The sequence below is a fragment of the Alligator sinensis genome, unplaced genomic scaffold (genome assembly GCF_000455745.1).
Source record: "Alligator sinensis unplaced genomic scaffold, ASM45574v1 scaffold144_2, whole genome shotgun sequence".
NCBI lineage: Eukaryota > Metazoa > Chordata > Crocodylia > Alligatoridae > Alligator > Alligator sinensis.
Window position 1 is genome coordinate 2,154,414 of NW_005841872.1, and position 18,640 is coordinate 2,173,053.

At 40.4% G+C, this 18,640-nt stretch overlaps 1 protein-coding gene across 1 annotated transcript in view; it reads left to right on the forward strand.

Annotated features, from left to right (window-relative positions):
* The window catches only part of OCA2 (OCA2 melanosomal transmembrane protein), a 421,183-nt gene that overhangs the window by 97,134 nt on the left and 305,409 nt on the right, over positions 1-18,640 (forward strand). The window contains exons 3-6 of the mRNA XM_014527422.1: positions 6,762-6,860; positions 8,490-8,678; positions 14,416-14,473; positions 17,042-17,114. Of these exons, the coding sequence (XP_014382908.1) occupies positions 6,762-6,860; positions 8,490-8,678; positions 14,416-14,473; positions 17,042-17,114 (419 nt within the window). The remainder of the gene's footprint in view (positions 1-6,761; positions 6,861-8,489; positions 8,679-14,415; positions 14,474-17,041; positions 17,115-18,640) is intronic.

Consider the following 18,640-nt stretch of genomic DNA (forward strand, 5'->3'; position numbering starts at 1 on the left):
AAGAGCGTGGAATGTGTGGGTCCCTTACTGAATAGCGGAGGCAACCTAGTGACAGATGATGTGGAAAAGGCTGAAGTCTTTACAAGCAAGGTCAGCTCCCAGACTACTGCACCTGGCAACACAGTTTGGGGAGGTGATGAGCATCCAACAGTGGTGAAAGAACGGGTTAGAGACTATTTAGAAAAGCTGGATGTGTACAAGTCCATGGGGCCAGATGGGATATACCCAAGGGTGCTGAGGGAGTTGGCCAATGTGATTGCAAAATGCCTGGCCATTATTTTTGAAAGCTTGCGGTGGCCAGGAGTGGTCCTGGATAATTGGAAAAGGGCAAATCTAGTGCCCAGCTTTAAGAAAGGGAAGGAGGAGGATCCAGGGAACTACAGAACAGTCAGCCTCACCTTAGTTCCTGGAAAAATCATGGAGCAAGTCTTCAAGGAATCCATCTCTAAGCACTTGGAGAAAAAGAAGGTATTAGAAACAGTTAGCCTGAACTCACCAAGGGCAAGTCATGCCTGACCAACCTGATTGCCTTCTTTGATGAGATGACTGGCATTGTGGATGCAGGGAGAGCAGTGAATGTGGTCTACCTTGACCTTAGCAAGGTTTTTGATATAGTCTCTCACAACATTCTCACAAGTAAGCTAAGAAAGTATGGGTTGGATTACTGGACTGTAAGGTAGATAGAAAACTGACTGGATTGTCAGGCTCAAAGGGTAGTTAGCAATGGCTCCATGTCTAGTTGGCAGTCAGGTGGAGTGCCCCAGGGGTTAGTCCTGGGGCCGGTTTTGTTCAATGTCTTCATCAACAATCTGCAAGATGAGATAGAGTGCACCTCCAGAGAGTTTGTGGATGACACCAAGCTGGGGAGAGTAGTGTTTATGCTGGAGGGTAGGGCTAGCATTCAGAGAGACTTAGGCAAATTGGAAGTTCAGTAAGGATCAGTGCAAAGTCCTGCACTTAGGATGGAACAGGATGCCCTGGTATAGACTGGGGACTGACTGGTCAAGCAGCAGCTCTGCAGAAAAGGACCTGGGGGTTACAGTGGACAATAATCTGAATACAAGTCAACAGTGTGCCTTTGCTGAGAAGGCTAACAGCATACAGAGCTGTGTTAGTAGTAGCGTTGCCAGTTGATTGAGGGAAGTGATTAATCCCCCCTATTGGGTACTGGTGAGGCCACATCTGGAGTACTGTGTCCACTCTTGGGCCCCCCACTACAGAAAGGACATAGACAAATTGGAGAGAGTCCTGGGGAAGGCCACAAAAATAGAGGGTTGTGGAAGACTTATGAGGAGAGGCTGAGGGAAGTGGGCTTATTTAGTCTGGAGAAGAGAAGACAGGGGGGATTTAATAACAGCCTTCAACTACCTAAAAGTTGGTACAAAGAGGATGGAGCTAGACCATTCTCTCCAGTGGTAGAGAACAGAACAAGAAACAGTGGTCTCAAGTTGGAGCAGGGGAAGTTTAGGTTAGATATTAGGAAGAACTTTCTCACTAAGAGGGTAGTAAAGCACTGGAACAGGCTAGTCAGAGAGGTTGTGGACTCTCCATCCTTAGAGATTTTTAAGATCCTGCTAGACAAAGCCTTGGATGGGATGATATAGTTGGGGATGATCCTGCTTTGAGCAGGGGGTTGGAATAGATAGATAGATAGATAGATAGATAGATAGATGATCTCCTTAGGTCTCTTTCAGCCCTAATTTTCTGTGATTCTATTATGGAGAAGCCTTTGCTTTGGCCATGCCATTCAGTTATCTCAATTCCTATGGAAACCATAAGAAATTCTGCAAGTTAAATCAGGGATTACAAACACGTTTGCCAGTAACCAGGACACAAAAAGGAGCCTTCCCTCCATTGTTCAATGTTCCAACTTCAAAAAACAGTACCACCTTCGTGTGCAGACAGAAGTGCAGCTTCCCGCTGTAACTGAGAATACATTGCAGAAAGCGTTCTGAGTTACACTGATTCCCCAGGACCAAACAAAAGTTCACTGTTGGTTCCAGGGGGAAGGGAAATCTAGGTGCTGACTGGAAGCCTGTAGCCTGTTTCCTCCCTGTGAGCCTGTGCTGTTTTCAGAATGGGAGGGGGAAGGGGAGTAGAGGGAGCTCATTCTAAGTGTTCCCCAGCCAGCACTGGAGGACGGGATGCATGAATTGGAGCCCCCTCACTTTCGGGGAGGGGAGGCTCCAATACACCCACCCGACACTTCAGTGAGGCCTGAAAAAACTCCAGGCCAAACTCTCTCTGCTCCTTTTCCGCGCTCCCATTCTGAAAACAGCAACAAGCCGGCAGGCAGTGCAGACAGAAGTTACAGGAAATGCTGTATTTTGAAATGTCTTCATCTGAACCCTTATGCAATAAGGGTTCAGATTTTCACCCCCATCAGCCATTTTTGAAACGGTCTGCAGCACTTGTTTGGTCATGGCTGTAGGCTGCTTTCTGTGGCCAGATTGGGTATAAATTGTCATTTCTGCACCCTATGTTCCCAGACCTCCATGCTCAGCACTGAGAAGGGATTAGGAATACAAATTTTGGTATTCAGAATAGTTTCTCTTAATTAATGACAACATTTCCAGCTGCACTGCAAAAACATTGAGAATAAATAATGGAAAAGAAGCTACAACACATGACAGCAGTTATAGTTATACTTTAGGCAGGCTATACTTTTCTTTTCTGAAATCTGTACACCAGAGGGACCTTTCCATAGTGATAGTGTTTTGTAGTTATTGAAAAAGGCACTGTCATTTTTTTCATAGTTCATGATTTTGTTGTTTACTCTTCATTGTTCATAGTGGTATATTCTTGAAACATAGAATTTTTTTTCTTCATGAGCATTATTAATGTTATCTTTCCCCCTAAGTTTTGGGGGAAGCTAATGTTATCTTCCCCCTCAAGATGCAGTTGAAATCAATATGGTTAATTCTTTATGGGAAGATACATATGGTATTTTTCCTGCTTTAAGTGGTTCTGGAAATATTTTGGCTCTGGACTGTGAGTGCAGAAAAGTGAATTCATAGGTACCTTTACCTCTGTCCCTCCATGCCATCACCTACACTGAATGTAAGTGCAGCAGAGTTGAGGATCTGGCTCTAAATATACAGCTGCTTTGGTTGTGAAGATATCCTTCACAAAGTAGAGAGATTTCTGGGTTTAAAGTTTATTGTGTTGTTTTCCTCTGGAATAAGGACTATTTAGTTACTACCATAGTAGCTTAGGATAAACCAGTTGAATGGGGAGTTGCTGATAGGTTTTTTGGGCCATTGGGTGTTGCTACCTGATTGCCTGTAGCCAGAAGTGGAGGGGGCAGTAGGGTGGACATATCTAGAAGTTGTAGAGATATAGGGTTTGAGGGAGTTTCTTTGGTCATTGAGGTTGTTTGCAACCATTTACCCAAAGTTCCCCCAGAACTACCACTTCAAACCCTGGTAGCTTTAGAATGATGTTGTAGCTGTGATGGTCCAGGAATAATGCAAGAAGCAAGGATTTCTTAGGGTCTTACCTTTTACTGGACCAACTGCTCAGCTAGGATATGCAGTTCGTCCAATCTAAAAAGTAGATCCCTAAGAAATCCTTGCGTCTTGCATACTTCAAACACACTTCATGCTGCTGCAAGGTACAACATTAAATCTATGTGAATGTGGATCATTGGCCCTTCCCAGATTATCTCTGCTTTGTGCCCAAATGAGCTTTTTGATGTTGCACATGACTGATGCCTCGTGTAGCCACTGCATAAAGCTTCTAGAGGTGCAAGAGGCCTTGTGTGAGGCCTCTCTGAATTGGAATGTGTTTTATTCTTGGTAGTTGCTAGCCCATGCTATTCCTTTGTTGTGATTTTTCTAACTTTTCTTCCCCATCCAAAATGTTCACCTTTATGGGTCCCTTTGTCCATTCATTTTCTTCATAGTTTATCTCAATCTCTTTTTCTGTCTGAGTAGAACAATGACAAATTTCAAGAGTTGGGACTTTTGATTTCACTGAGCCTGACCTTTTCTTTTATCCTTCCTGCTCTTCTATTTTCCCTTCCTTCTCCCCTTACTCTGTATAAATTGATAGCATCACAGACTAATGAGTTCCACTTTGTGAGCTGAAGTGTCATTATATTGGTTATTCTTTCCTAGTCCTCAAATGAAGCTCTACAGCCAAATTCAGAGGTGATTTAAAGGGGAAAAATTAGGCATCAATAAATTCTGGACATGTTCTACACCAAAGTAGAGGATGGCCTGAATCACAGAATCTTGAAATAACCCCCAGGAGACTGTTAGATTATGCAGTTTACTTCTGACATCACCTTTTTGGTTGTGTTTTCTGCAGTCACTTTGTGCTTCAGTATTCTGTGAGATTACTCACCTTAGAGAGTGGTTTTACCAGGTTTCTTGAATAAGGAACAGCATGTAGCCCTTAGGGTGTGTTTGTGCTGCAGTCGATTCAGATGTAGATTCAGCTTGTGCAGTAAATTATCAGCTTGCTAGATCAGGGGTCCAGTGCATCTTGGTAGAGCTAACATTAAGTTCCAAATAACAAATCATTAGTAAAAAATAGTCAGTGTTTGTCAAATGTTTTTGGGTTACCAATCAGAGACTTTACTTTCATTGTTAGCATGTGTTCTTGTGAAAAGGTTGATACCATATGGTGATAGTGAAATAATTAATAAATAACACAATGAAGTGTCTATTTTTAGTGCTGTGGGTTCTAGCATGTTGCTTAACAGAAGAAGCAGTTAATTGTTTTTTTGTGGTAGGACATCATAACGTGAGTTTAAGAATCTGAATATGTAAAGCCATGTCCAACTCTGCCTTATGAAGGGTATCTGTACCTGAGAGCTTGCAAAGAAGAATGTTTCCAACTATTTGAGTTGGTCTAATAAAAGACCATTTTTACTTAAAGAACCTTGTCTGCCTATATGTTTAGACCAACACAGCTACAACCTACCCCCATGTCCAACATTGAGAATTTTTATTAAACATGTCATCCTCTGATGTAAATTTCTCCAGAGAATGTTGAGCGTATTGTTAATGTTCAGTGCACCTAAAATTGCAAGTTATGTTAGTATTTGTACTATTGTTTTATTTAGCAAAAATCTCCAGTATTTCAAAATGCTACATTTTATGTTCTAGGCTATGATGAGTGTTAAGTGAGGGATTAAGTTTTAAACTTTTGATGCAAAAAAAAAGTTAACTTATTAACAGCCTTGGAGTCTAGAGGCATCACTTCACACAACTGGTAGAGTGCGCTATATTGCCCTAACAATGTATCAGTGGGAAAGGTTAAATTTCATTCCAGACTGTCCCATTTTCAATTTACATAGGCCAAGGATGGCCCACAAATGGTAGTGAAAACTGATCAATCACTGGCAAATTAATTCAGCAATCTAAGGTTAGCCCTGAGTGATCACATTCATTTTAACTATTCATATTTAAGCATGTGTAAATCTTTGTGGGGTTATGCAAAAAGTTCTGTTACCTGTACATGCACATTTTGAGAGTTCATAATTTTATTCTTTCTCTTCTCCTTAGCACAAGGAGTCAGTTTATAACACAAACTCATTATAACCCCCCCCTCATTATTTTGCAGCAGCAAAGTGAATAATGCTATTCCAGTGAACATCCCCTTTTAATGAACTTTTCTCTGGATCCTGGGGAGTTCATTACCATAAGGTTGTACTATATTTAAGTGTTCTCTGTAACTCCTATTTCCAATGAATCTAGGTTTAATTCAATCTCCCTATAGAGATCACTTACTAATTTCTTGAGACAAAATCTTATTTTGCCTACAGACGCCTCATTTCTATTTATGTAGCCATGAGTCATTTTTGTTTCCCCACTTTTCAGATTTCAGATCCTTTTTCCACTCGTGTAGCTGGACTTCTCCTGAGTGTGCCATACCTACTCAGTCATTAACACGCTCTTACTTCAGTCTCATCTTACCGATGCTTTCTTGGCAGCCAGGGATGAAGATACAGTTCTTGAAGCAACAGGCCATTAGCTTATTAAAGGTTTGGGACACCATGGCCAGCTATTTTTTTTGCCAGCAGCAGAAGTAGATTGGGAGCTCATGGAAGGATCATAGCCCAGGGATATTGCAGCTGTAGTGATCCAAACCAATGAGGAAGTAGATTGATTAATTTTGCCCATGTTAGAGTCTCTGCATTTTCTACTCTTGGCTCCAGATACAGTAGGTTAGTGTTATCTAGCTTTGAAGTAATAAGAATGTATTTCCATGGCCAGATTCTCTTGCTTGGCAGAGTTTCCTAGCAAGCCCAGGCCAAAAAGGCCTTTTTTCACCATTGATACTACCTGAACATCTATGGGTAAGGATGAATCAAAGGAAGTCCAAAGGATTCACAACATTTAAATGGCTAGTACATTGGATAAAAGGGGAGGAAACAGTATCTCAGCCACTTCAAAGTATTTCCTTTGACCCAGCAGCACTTTGGTCTGGCCACAAACTTAGAAGACCATCCTAAATTTTTAATAAAAATCCATTCCTTGATCTATAGTTCTCTTTGGTATTAACTTGCATTGTATAACTTCTGTGTTCTGTATGTGGAATAATTTTGGGGGGAAACTGATGTGAGATCCTATTTGAAGAATGGATAGAATTTTGTCTGCAGTTTCTGGTAAGCAGCTCCAGGCCATCCCTCACTTGCTGAGTTAGCATTTAATTAGCTAAATGTGCTTTTTATCAAACAACATTTTATGTAGAACCTTAGGTGATAGTGATTATCGATAATCAGCCACTTTGTGTCTCCCCCATTTTTCAAGGTATCACTTCAGTTTGCCCAAGTTATTCAACATGAGATCAAAAGACAACTGCTTTACAGAGAAGACACCTTTGCTGAAGGTTTCATCAGAGGAAAATGGGTGGGTTATTTTTGTTTCAAGTGAAAGGGATTCTATTCCATTCTGTTCTATTCTGCACTTTTCCTTCTGACATACTAACCTGAGGCATTCTGGGAAGCAGCTTGATGGACAACGGGGTCATGAGAGGAGGAGGTGACTTCACGGTAGTATGTTCAGTCTGTATGTTTCAAAGCATTAAGTGAGATTACACATTACAATTAGACAGGGTTAAAACATTTTAAACTTGAATGATTGCATATTAAAGCTCATAAACATGTGCTAGGCATCTTAAAGTTATGCCACTGTGGGCAATAATAGTTTTTTTTTGAGCTGTGCTACTTAGCTTGAGTTAAATTAACTTCTAGCTGTTCAACTAAGATAAAACTACTAATATGCAGTTTTCCTATATCCCGGGAGGCACTGCTCCTAGGTGGACTAGCTATCATCCAGGCCTTTACTGTCCTGGGTGACAACTGGGAAGCAGGTGGTAAATAGGAATAGAGGGGAAAGGGGTGAAGAGGGCAGGGAGGATGAGGGGAGGGGGCAGGATTGCAGGATGGAGAGGGCAGGAGGATGGGAGGAGAACTGGTAGGCTGGTTTCCCCTCCACCTCCCTGAATCACCCCTGGATGATTCCTATTAGCACCTGGATGCCCCCTCCCCATTCCCCAATTAGCTGCTCTACCCCCAGATCACCTCCCCACCACCCTGATTAGCCCAAGAGCGGTGGCAATGGTGGGGATTCCCCCTACTTGTCTGCTCCAGGGCTTCCTGAAGCCTGCACCAGACCTGTGTGCCTGGGTCCAGCCCCCACAGCTGAAGCGAAGGCAGGAGAGAGGGGGGCAAGGAGCTACCAGACATCCACAGGGCTTGATGGGGGCTGAATCTGGGCACGTAGGCACAGTGTGGGCTACAGGGAGCTTGGGAGCAGGCAAGGAGGGGGAGTCCCTCTCCCTGCTGGTGATGCCAATGCTGTGGGGCTGATTGGGGCAGCAGGGTGGTGATCTGGAGGTGGAGGGGATGATTGGGAGGGTAATAAGATCATTGAGGGTGGTGATCAAGATGTGGGAGGAGAGAGTGATACAGGGGGCAGAGAGGGAGATCAGGTAGGGGGCAATCCATGCAGTATAGCGGACCCCCCAGCCTATACTGAGATTAGAGGGCTGGTGAATGTTGCAGGCGTGGAGCAGCCTTGCAGCTCCTAGCCATGCTCCTGGTCACTAGCCCTCTAGTGGCAGGTCTGAGCAACGCTTGTTAGAGAGGGTATTAACCCTTAATGTGTGACTGATCCCTGTGCGTGCTGACTTTAGCACAAACTAACATCCCTTAGAGTTAGCATGTGCTAATTGTAATGTGTAAGCACATCCACAGTTGCATAGAGGATTTTGTGTGTTTAGCAAGGAACATTCCTAAACTATATTACAGAGCCCCAACATAAGGTTAAATGCTTTTCTCAGACTCTCACAGTTTCAGTCAGATAATGATTCTGCCATGAATCATTGCACTGACTGTTTCCCCAGTTTGGCAGACTCTTAGGCATGTACTTAGTTTTACTACTATTACTGTGTCCATTAAAGTCAAAGTAAAGTTTAACATGCATAAGATCAGGATTTACCAGTGTTTTAATATTAAGGATATAATTGTGTTATAGGTTACGATACATGGCTCTTCATAATCCAGATTTCACCATGGAGGATGATTCATGGGACAACAGCTCTGCAGAATTTGAGCAAAGGTCTCAGCTGGGAAGTGAAATGACTAGCTTGTCTAGATCTGCTTCATCTGAGAAATGTGAACTCTTGGACAACCTTCACGTCAAGTTCAATATATCAAAGATGAGGTCTGAATTCAAAGTGTATTCTTTAAATTTTTATTATTTCTACAAGGGTCAATGACTAAGGGAATATGCCTTGCAATTGATTTATTTCCTGCAAATGAGTAAAATAACACTTTGTACTCTGGGGCATGTTGTGTCATTGATTTTTAAGCTAGACACTCTGTCGAAACCTATCTGCTTATAATCTATTGTCCCCTTCTTATACAAGCACCAGGTATATACTTACATGTGAAAGGAAACAGGCTGTCTTGACACCTTTGAAATTCTGTTCAATTTTAACCCTTGGGCTCTTCCAGAATATGTGCTATTTTGGATACATTCAGTAGTTCTATAGTGTTTAACTTAGGCCTGAGTAAGCAGTCTTTTATTTATACAGTATTTAACTATCACCATCTCTAAAAATATAATGTATAATGATAATAGCTTTCTATATTTACAGTTGAAGAAAGCATTATCAGAAATGGCTGGCAGACTTCTACCTTTTAAATATTTTAGGTGTGTACCTGCTGTATAAAGCCTACATTTGTGGGGCTTAGTTTTATTAGTAAATTAAAATAAATCAATGCAACATGAATTTGAATATAAAATTTCACAACATTGGCTAGGTTTTTAGGTGCAGAACCTCTTTCCCGAATGCTAATTCCCTGTGTCCCTTCACGACTTTTTAAATTCTAGTTTGACCTGCAATAATTAGTAGGGGTGTGCAAAACAGGCTGTATTCAATTCGGATTCAGATTTGGCCCGAATTGGGGACAGTGATTTGATTAATTGATTCGGAGCACTGTCCCCGATTCGATTCAGCAGAATCTGAACCTGAAGATTTGATATTGATTCGGAGAATCAGCGATTTGGCCACAGACACAGCTTTATATGTTTTTTCTACATACCTTGAGGTATTAGGCATGGCTCGTGAACATTGTGATAGTGGGGTGGATGAAGTGTCGCACAGGAGTGTGGGGGCCCCCCTGCGTGCTTGGCGGCGAACATGGAAGTGGTTCTGGTTCACTTCCGGGTCCGCCGGGGAGCACACTGGGGCCCCCCCCCCCCCAGCTCAGGAGTCGGCCATTGGGGACCCCAGGTACCCCCCCACACCCAGGAGGCACCAGTTGCTGAGCCAGGGGGATGCAGGGAGTCCCCTGCGTGCTCCCTGCCAGACCCAGAGGTGGACCAGAAGTGCTTCTGATCCACCTCTGGGTCTGCTGCTGAGCACGCTGGAGAGTCCCTCACGGTTCTGTGGTTCACTCCCTCAGCCACAGCATTCACAAGCCACCTGGTACCTCGAGGTATGTAGAAAAAACACTTAAAGCTGTGTCTATGTCTGAATCTCTGACTTTTTCCGAATCGACTCAGAGGGTTCTGATTCAATTTGGAGAGATTAAAGGGACTCCTGATTTGATTCAGATTCGGAGATTTGGCCACTGAATTGGGCTGAATCTCTGCCAAATCACATCAGGAACCGAAACTTCGCACAGCCCTAATAATTAGGCCAAAGCTACACATAAGGTTACATATCTCTGTATCAACTCCTGGACCTACAGTTTGCCATCCTTTCATAAAATACCTGTGTTTTTTTTTTCAGTGCATGTGTTTTGCCTTAGCTCACTGTTTCATATTTGTTGCTCTTTTTTAAAATTATGGATCTTTGAGAAAAATGGGGTTTTGCCCTATTTTACACTTGGTGAGTAAGCAGAGCAGGTTAACTGTATTGGTTACAATGGTTACAGCTCAAACAGAAGCTGACAACTGCACAGCATTGTTTTTTGCAGTACCTGCCACTAGAGCTAACATTTTATTTTATTGAGGTCCTGCTTTTGTTTTTTTATTTATTTAATCAATAATTTCCAGTGCAGCGGAAGTTTACTTTTAGGAAAGTCCTATACTGTCCTGGCAGGGTTTGCTGAGAGAGATTTTCAGTCCAGTATTGCTGAAGTTACATAAAGGCCCATATCCTCAGCTGGAGTAAATTGGCTGGAGTTAATTGAGCTATGCTGGTTTACTCTAGATGAGGATCTGGTTCCAAAGGATTAAGATTAAAAATGGAGGGTGAAATTCTGCACAAATATACAATACATACAGTCCCATTGTAGTCCAATGGGATTGCATTGGAGGCATAAATCAGCAAAGAATTTGACACAGAATTTGTACTTGCATTGCTGTGCCAGTTTATATTTGCAGAGCCAGGCACAGATTTCTAAATATGGTTAAGTCAGTAGATGATCATATCCTGTTTGTAAGCTCTTAGAAAACTGCTTCTGCAATAGAGTGCCAAAACAGCCAGGCAAACAAACAACAACCTTTTGAAATGCTGCACTTAATCAATAAAATAACCACTTTCAAAAGCGTTATATTATATCTTGTCAGCATTTCAGGCTGAATTTGTTGCTTACAGATGAGTAGTTATGGACTCATAAAGGCTCAATTAGTGCTCCTGGTTTCTATTGTAGCTTAAAATGAAGCTGTCATCTTGTTTCAGTTGGAGCTACTGAAACATCATTTGAAAGTGCAGCCTGAAAATGTATCAGATGCATTAAATCTAATTTTAATCTGTACAGGGCTTTAAAAATTTGTAAAATAGTAAGTTTAAGAAAATATTAGTTGTATGCTTATAGATAGAGAGAATAATCAGTAGAGAGAGATATTTATAATTAAATAAATCTGTATCAGGTATTTTCCAAACAACCTGCTTAGTTGTAGCTTTCACATATTTATCAATCTGGAGGCACTGACAATTGCTTTTGTGATTAAAAGTTGGCCATTGCTCTTTTTTGTTTTGCTTATTTCATTTTTCCCCAGAGACTGGAATGTTTTGTTTCTAAAAGAAACTGCTTTTCTGCTACCTTTACAGTTCTGTGATTCTAAGCAAAGTTGGAAGAGACCTTGGGAGGTCTACTCAAGGCAGGATCATACTTGACTAATCAATCATAGCCAAGGGTCCGTCTAACCTGCTCTTAAAACCATTCAAGGTTGGGGATTTCACAGCCCCTCTGGGTTGCTTGCTCCAAAGCTTAACCACCCTCACAGGGAGAAAGATCTTCCTAACAGCCAACCTAAATTCCTTTGCTGCAATTCAGCACCATTTATCTGTGCCTTGTCCCCTGCAGCCATAGAAAATAGCTCATCTTCATCCTCCATATAACCACCCCTCAGATATTTGAAGACTTGTATCAAAATCTCCTTCTGTCTCATGTTATTCTTTAAATCTGTGCAATGTATAAGTAAAGTCCTACAATTCTGATTTGATGGTATATTTTCTACTCATCTCATAGTTTGGATAGATGCAAATGATTAAGATCGAAAACTCTATACACGTATGGGTAGCAGAATCACTTCAGCTTTAACCCCACGTCATCCAGGATCAAAGCTGGAGTGATTTAGCTCAAGTGTATTTCTGTAGGATTATGCACAATAGAGCTGCTGTGTGGTCTGGAGCAGCAGTACCTCCTCTTCCCCTATTGAATTCACGACACATGCACATTTGTTTATACCCTCCATCATAATTCAGATTGGATGAAGAAAGAGAAAGATAAAAACATTTTTTTTTTAAATGTTGGCAAAAATATACTCAAGTCACCAAGTTATCTTCTAATTCTCCCACAAGTACCAGTGAATTTGAGGCAGGGAATTTATTTCCACTGGGATTCAGAAATGATTTCTGAATCTGTCTAAACTAATCTAGTTTAATTTTTGGTTACACAATGTTTTTCTGTTGATAAAACTATTTATTGGACTATTCCCTTCTAAGCTTATTTGTCCATTTCTCCCAAGGAAATGTCTTTTTTTTCCCCTTGTCATCTTCATTTTTAAAGCCACCCATTGATTTAGCATGCTATCAGGGAGGCAGGGAAATGTCTTAATGTTTTTGCCTTTAGATAGAATGCCAGGGAGAGAGATTCATGTTTCAATTAACAAAGAATTAATAGAGACAAATGACAAAGACAACTTATTTTTAAATGATAAATCATTAGAATACTTACTGGTACATGAACATTTTTTAAAGCAGAAAAGTTGGTTTTAAATAAGCCTCACTTACCAAAATAAGCACTATTTTGCAATTACACTGTTTTGCAATTATGGAACATTTCATGGCACTGAGTTGTTTTAATACAAGAATTTGTCCAGTGTGCACAGATACACAGTGAGACTAATAAATAAAACCATAATGAAAAACCCAACAGTCAGTGGTAGCCACTTCATCTGTGAATGTTCAGAAACTAGAGAAATTTGAGACACTGCTTTTAAGAAGATACTTTTAAAGAAATCCTTTTTTTTTCTCCTTGAGAAACTTGGAATGTCCGTTCCCTCTTTCCAAAAACATTTGACTCTTCTTTTCTTCCCCTCCCCAGTTGATTAGTTATTTGGAACTTAATATTAATTCTGGCAAGATGAACTGAACAATCTACTTCTTTAAATAATAAATGACACTGAAAAAGATGTATACCTACATATTTTGATAGCAGGCATACAGTAAATTCTAAAACAGAAATATCTCCAGATTTGATCCCAGATACTACAACCGGATCAATACAGGGGTCACTAAAATTAATGGAGGGTGGTGTGTAAAAGTCCAGCTTTGCATAACAAAGGGCAGGATTAGAGCCATTTCCATGTCTTTCCAGGCAATACATTAGGAGTAATGCTTAGAGATGGTCACATTTTAGAGAAACCATTTTGGATAATGCTCTTTTTAAGTAATCAGTAGAATGCATTCAAGGCCCTGTCTATAAGTTCTTATGCAAAGAAAACTTCACTGAAGTGAAAAAATAGCTTTGTATTTTTAAGATCTACAAATTGGGGCCCTTCATGATTATTGATGGTTATTTGTATGTTACCGAGTTCTCACCGCTCTTTGGGACACTAAATTCTCAAACTACTTGTTCAACATATCTTTTAACCCAGGGGTAGGCAACCTCCGGCAAAGGTGTGGCAGATGAAAGCATTTTGCCTGGCATGTGTATCTCGGGGCAGGCAGCAGGGAAGGGGCCAGGGCTGCACTGTCACAATAAGGATTGGGCCCCTCATAGCTCCCCCACCTTCTGCCCCTGGCACACCAACATCTTGCAAGCCAAGTTTGCGGGTGTTTTGGCACACTGTCCAAAACTGTTGCCAACCCCTATTTTAACCACTTTAAAGGGAAGAGGGAGCTGCTGCTAGGGAAGAATGCATCAGCTATTATATTGTAAATGTTAGAGCTGCCTAATTCTATACTTCTACCAGTTTGCTAAATCACTCTAACTTTGATCCTGAAGTCAAAGATATTCAAACATTTTTGAATGTATAAACATTTAAAAAGCTCAAGAAGGAATCAATATAAATTACACAGTTTTCTGTAAGTGACGTAGATTGGTAGGAAACAGAACACACGTGTCCCTAGGGGATACTTAGACTGGGTTCTGCCATTTTTAAATTAGTCTGTGTGTGCCAAATGTTTGTTCTTTTATGAGTATAGATCGGTTTTGTGTGCCATACTTCTGTTCTGTTACAGGTATAGACCAGTTTCTCATCACTTATATAGGTAAAAGTGTAATGACTGTAGGTGGCCTGAATGTAACAAGGTTTTGCTACATTTGTATCACTATAGGATCATGTTGATGAACAAGTTGTATCCTGACAGCCTGTAATATCTTTGGTATTGATATAATTGTTACATCTGTCTAACTCCTATGAAGGCACAGACACTAATAGAATACAATTGACTTTTGTTCATAATGTTTCAATAAAAACTTATTTTTTTACATTTCAGATGCTGTTTACGATTCCTAAAAGTTTTGGGCCTTTTTATTTTTGTCGTTGTGTGCTCTGTAAGTACTGGATTTGCAACATTTTTTTTCTGTTTGACTTAATTCTTTAAAATTAACAATGTACTGATTTTGGAAGTATCATCACTTAAAGTTCAAATCCTATCTTCATAAAAAAAAGTAGCAGACTTTATGGTCTATTCAGACAACTATTTGGGGGGCTAGCTAACATTAGAAGGGATTATGGAGTGTAGTTTGGAGAGGCGTGTTCAGATCATTAGTATAAATGTGTCTAATGGCTGCAAAATAATTTTGGGATGGGTCTTCAAGTAACTCTTCAAATACTATTTTAACATTGAAGACATTCTTAGACCTTCATTGGTTAAAATGTCTTACTAATAAATGCCTTTCCTTTTCCCTCAAATTTATGTGGAACTCTTGGCAGAGTGGAAAGAGGCCCAAAAAACTGTGAATGGATTGCTTGTTGTGCCTAATGGTTATTAAACTATAGGTGGCTGTAGAACTTCTCATCAGGCAGAGAAGTGCTAGCAGCCATCAAGGGTCCATAGCATATAGTCCTATTTCAAGAATAAAATAAAGCTGGAAGGATCATGGGATTTCTTACCATAGACAGCATTAGATACCACTATACTTTCTAGCTAGATCTCACAGAATCAAACTTGAAACGTATCCTTTCCTTGAACCCTTCTGTTCTGACTCATGACGTATTTCTAGTTCCTATACATCTGTCTTTACTTCTTCTCTACTTCTCTTCTTCCTCTGCCTCCTTTCCTCCTCTATCTTTGACTTGCAGTCTAATATTCTCATCTCTTTTTCCCCATGCAAAACATTTCACCTGGTGTCTCTCTTTCTTATAAGCCCCCATATGTGCTTCCCCCCCATCTCCAGCTCCTCAATGCATTCTTTACTCCTTGCAGTGGCTTTATCTTTCTCATTGCTTGAATCTAGTTTGCTCCTCTTAGTCTCTCTTTCAAGATGCTCATTTTCCTTCCTCCTGGATTGTCTGACTCTCTGTTGCATCGTCATTGCCCCCTTTAGGCATTTTCAGCAAACTGATCCGATTCGCGCATTGTGAATCAGCCAGATCCAGAATTGTTCTATGCTTTCTTTCCTGACTGCTCTGAGAATGACAAAAAAGGCACATGTAGAGCCAGGTCCTATAACACCTGTTAAGCATCAAAGTGGAATCCTAATCCACACTGAGATCCTGTTTCCCTGAAGATCCTTAAAACCAATTACAACTTTGATGTAAAATACATCTATTTTTGTAACATGCAGTTATCTTAGCCTGAAAACTAAGTCATAGAAAGGCAGTATAGCAGGGGAGGCCCCATGTCATTGTATTAGGTTTTTCAAGAGCACGAGCAATGTGAAATAGGATCACATTTAAGTGCCTTATAGGTGGAATAGGACCCAGCTCTTTGTTTCCCTGCATCTCTGAAGAACAGAGAGAAAGAGCATGCAGAACGGCATTGATTCATGATTCAGCAGCAGTTACACTGTTGTGACAGATGGAAGATAGAGGCAGAGCAGGGAGGCATCTGTAACTCAAGCTAGAAATAGATGTTGCCAGGTTCCCTGCTTCTAGAGAGACACTCTGGAGATTGCCAGAAACACATTTCTGGAAGTGGGTAAAGTCTTTACCTGCTTCTAGACATATGCCCAAGAGATTGCCAGGGTGCATCTCTGACAGCAGGGAACCCCAACTTCCCCTGTTTCCAGAGATACGCCGTGGAGATCCTGGTGGCACATCTCTGGAAGAGGGGAAAGTTGGGCAGGTGCCTCTGAGGCACCAGGGGCTCCATCTTGCATGGGAAATCTGAGGGCCAACACCCTCAAGCCCTGAGAGTGCCTGCCCAGGGTGGCTGCCCATGCAGCTCTGGCTGCCCATGCTCTCCTGCCATAAAGCGAATAGACATCTGCCACAATAAAGCAGCACAAATTATTAGTACCTTTTGTTGGGATCACATTTGTAGCATGAGAAAAGGTATGGACATCTATTTGCTTTCTTTTTGTGTCATCATAAGAATTTTTATAGTGGCACAAAGGCAACAAAAGGTGACATCTTTTTCCATCCTTAGAAAGCTTTGCTGCTGAATAGCTAGAGTGAAGCTCTTGACTGCTATGTACATCTATGAACCTTGGGGTTGCAATAGTTTTGGACAGGAGGATGTTACCTTCTTTTCTTCATGAGGGATCTTACTCTGGCAGTACTCCTCTATCAGAGGGCACAGTGGGCAATGACTGTATTCCCTCGGCTAGGACAGATAGGCTTTTCAGATAGGCCTCTAAGACCAGCTCAAAACTTTATAATCAAAATTTGATTAAAATAAATAAAATGCATGAGCTTGGAAGATAAAGTATGTCTTCAACACCAGTGGCCCTTATACATCACAGGCCTGGTTTTAAATCTGGAGTTACATGTACATATATATGTTGTGAATACAGGATTGTTGTGTATTCACAACATGCTCATATATTGTAGTGAATTATAAAAACCTTCCATGAATCATAAAGGAAAATGTAATATTTTATACTTTTGAGATGGCTTGGGTAAGTGTTGCTAATTCTTTAACAATGCAATGTATGGCTTTTTGCATGTTTTTATAGATTTTGTTTAGCACTTATCCAGATCAAGGAGTCTCCTGGCAGATGTTGGCTGTGTCACCTTTGGAAAGCTACTGTATCCTTTATCAGATATTTGCTTATAACAGCAGTGCAGTTTCATTGGTAAATTTATATAAAAAATTTTCTTTGCTGCTTTCTAATTTAGATACTGAAAGTGTGTTTTCTTAGTGTCTGACACTGTACAATAGAACTGCTTCTAAAGTGAAAAAGGTAGTTGATTCACCAACTTATTTCCAAAGTAATTTATCCAAATGATAATAAAGCGTACCACTTGCCTTCTGCTTATGTCTTGAAAAAGGAGCTGAATTGTTAAATGAAGGCTTACAAAATTATGCAAAGTATGAACAAGAGAAGTGTAAGGTCCTGGTGAGATTAAAGGCCTAAACTAGTGCCCTAAAAGATATGATTAGTATAAATTAAAATTAAGCTATTTAAAAAAACATTTATAAATAGTCCTTAACTAACAAATGTGATGGACAGTATCTTTTGTTGTTGTCTAATGCATTTTCCATATTTTAAGACAAATTTAAGTAAGGTGGATGATTTGAGTAGAAGCTTTGATTAATTACAAAGCTTGATGAATTAATTAGTAAGAATTAGCACCGAAATGGATTACCACTTATGTGAACTGTTTTTTGCAAGTGAATAATTGGTAAATGGTTAAATGCAGCAATATTCTTCTGTTGAAGATAATTTTTTAGTGGCTTTAAGTCTAAGTATTTAGACTATGGGAAATGAATAAATACAACAGATCAGAAAGATTAATAAGTACGAACAGTCTTTCAAGTTATCTATACATATTACTGTGAGGTATTTGTTTTTGCTGAATTGCTACTGGCTATGCTTTAGAATGATTGTGCTTCATTTGTATTATTGTTTGACAAATTATTTCTATAGTGCTGTGAGTTTGATCTTTATTGCTCAGTAAGACAGGTTTGTGCTCTGGGGAGCCCATGTATCCCAACGCACGATACAAATAGCTCAAGTTTATTATACTTTGTGCTTTATAGCCTGAAGTTCTCTGGTTCAATTCCTGACAGCAAGTATTGCACGCTTTTTCTCTTATATATCCAATTTCCTGTGGATTGGATATATAGGGTTCTCTTCTTTTATAGGTGCATCTTCCATTAATGGCTGGCCCATATAGAGGGATGTTTCTGTGGGATGCTGAATTTGTCCCTGAAATTTAGGAGGAATAGAGCAGAGTCCCAGTAGTGCTTCTCCTTGTAGATGTATATGTTGTTTGAAGCAAAGATTGTGCTGTCTTCTGTTTTAAAAAGGGCCTCATCTATCACAGGGTGGGAAAAGATGTAAGAGGATGATAAGGAAGGACAGCCTTTATTTGCTCCCCAAGTGAGGTGAATTCAGATGAATTGAACCGGAGAGAAAAATAAAAAAGAGCTGAACTTCCTGAAATCCAAGTTATCTAGAGATCCGGAGCTTATATATGCTGCAATATAAGAAGTGCCTTACTGGGTCAAACCTCTGGTTCATCTAGCCTAGTACCTGTCTCTCTCAGTGGCTAATGGAGGATGCTAAGGGAATCAGTATTTAAGCAGACTGATCAGCATCCTTCCCCTC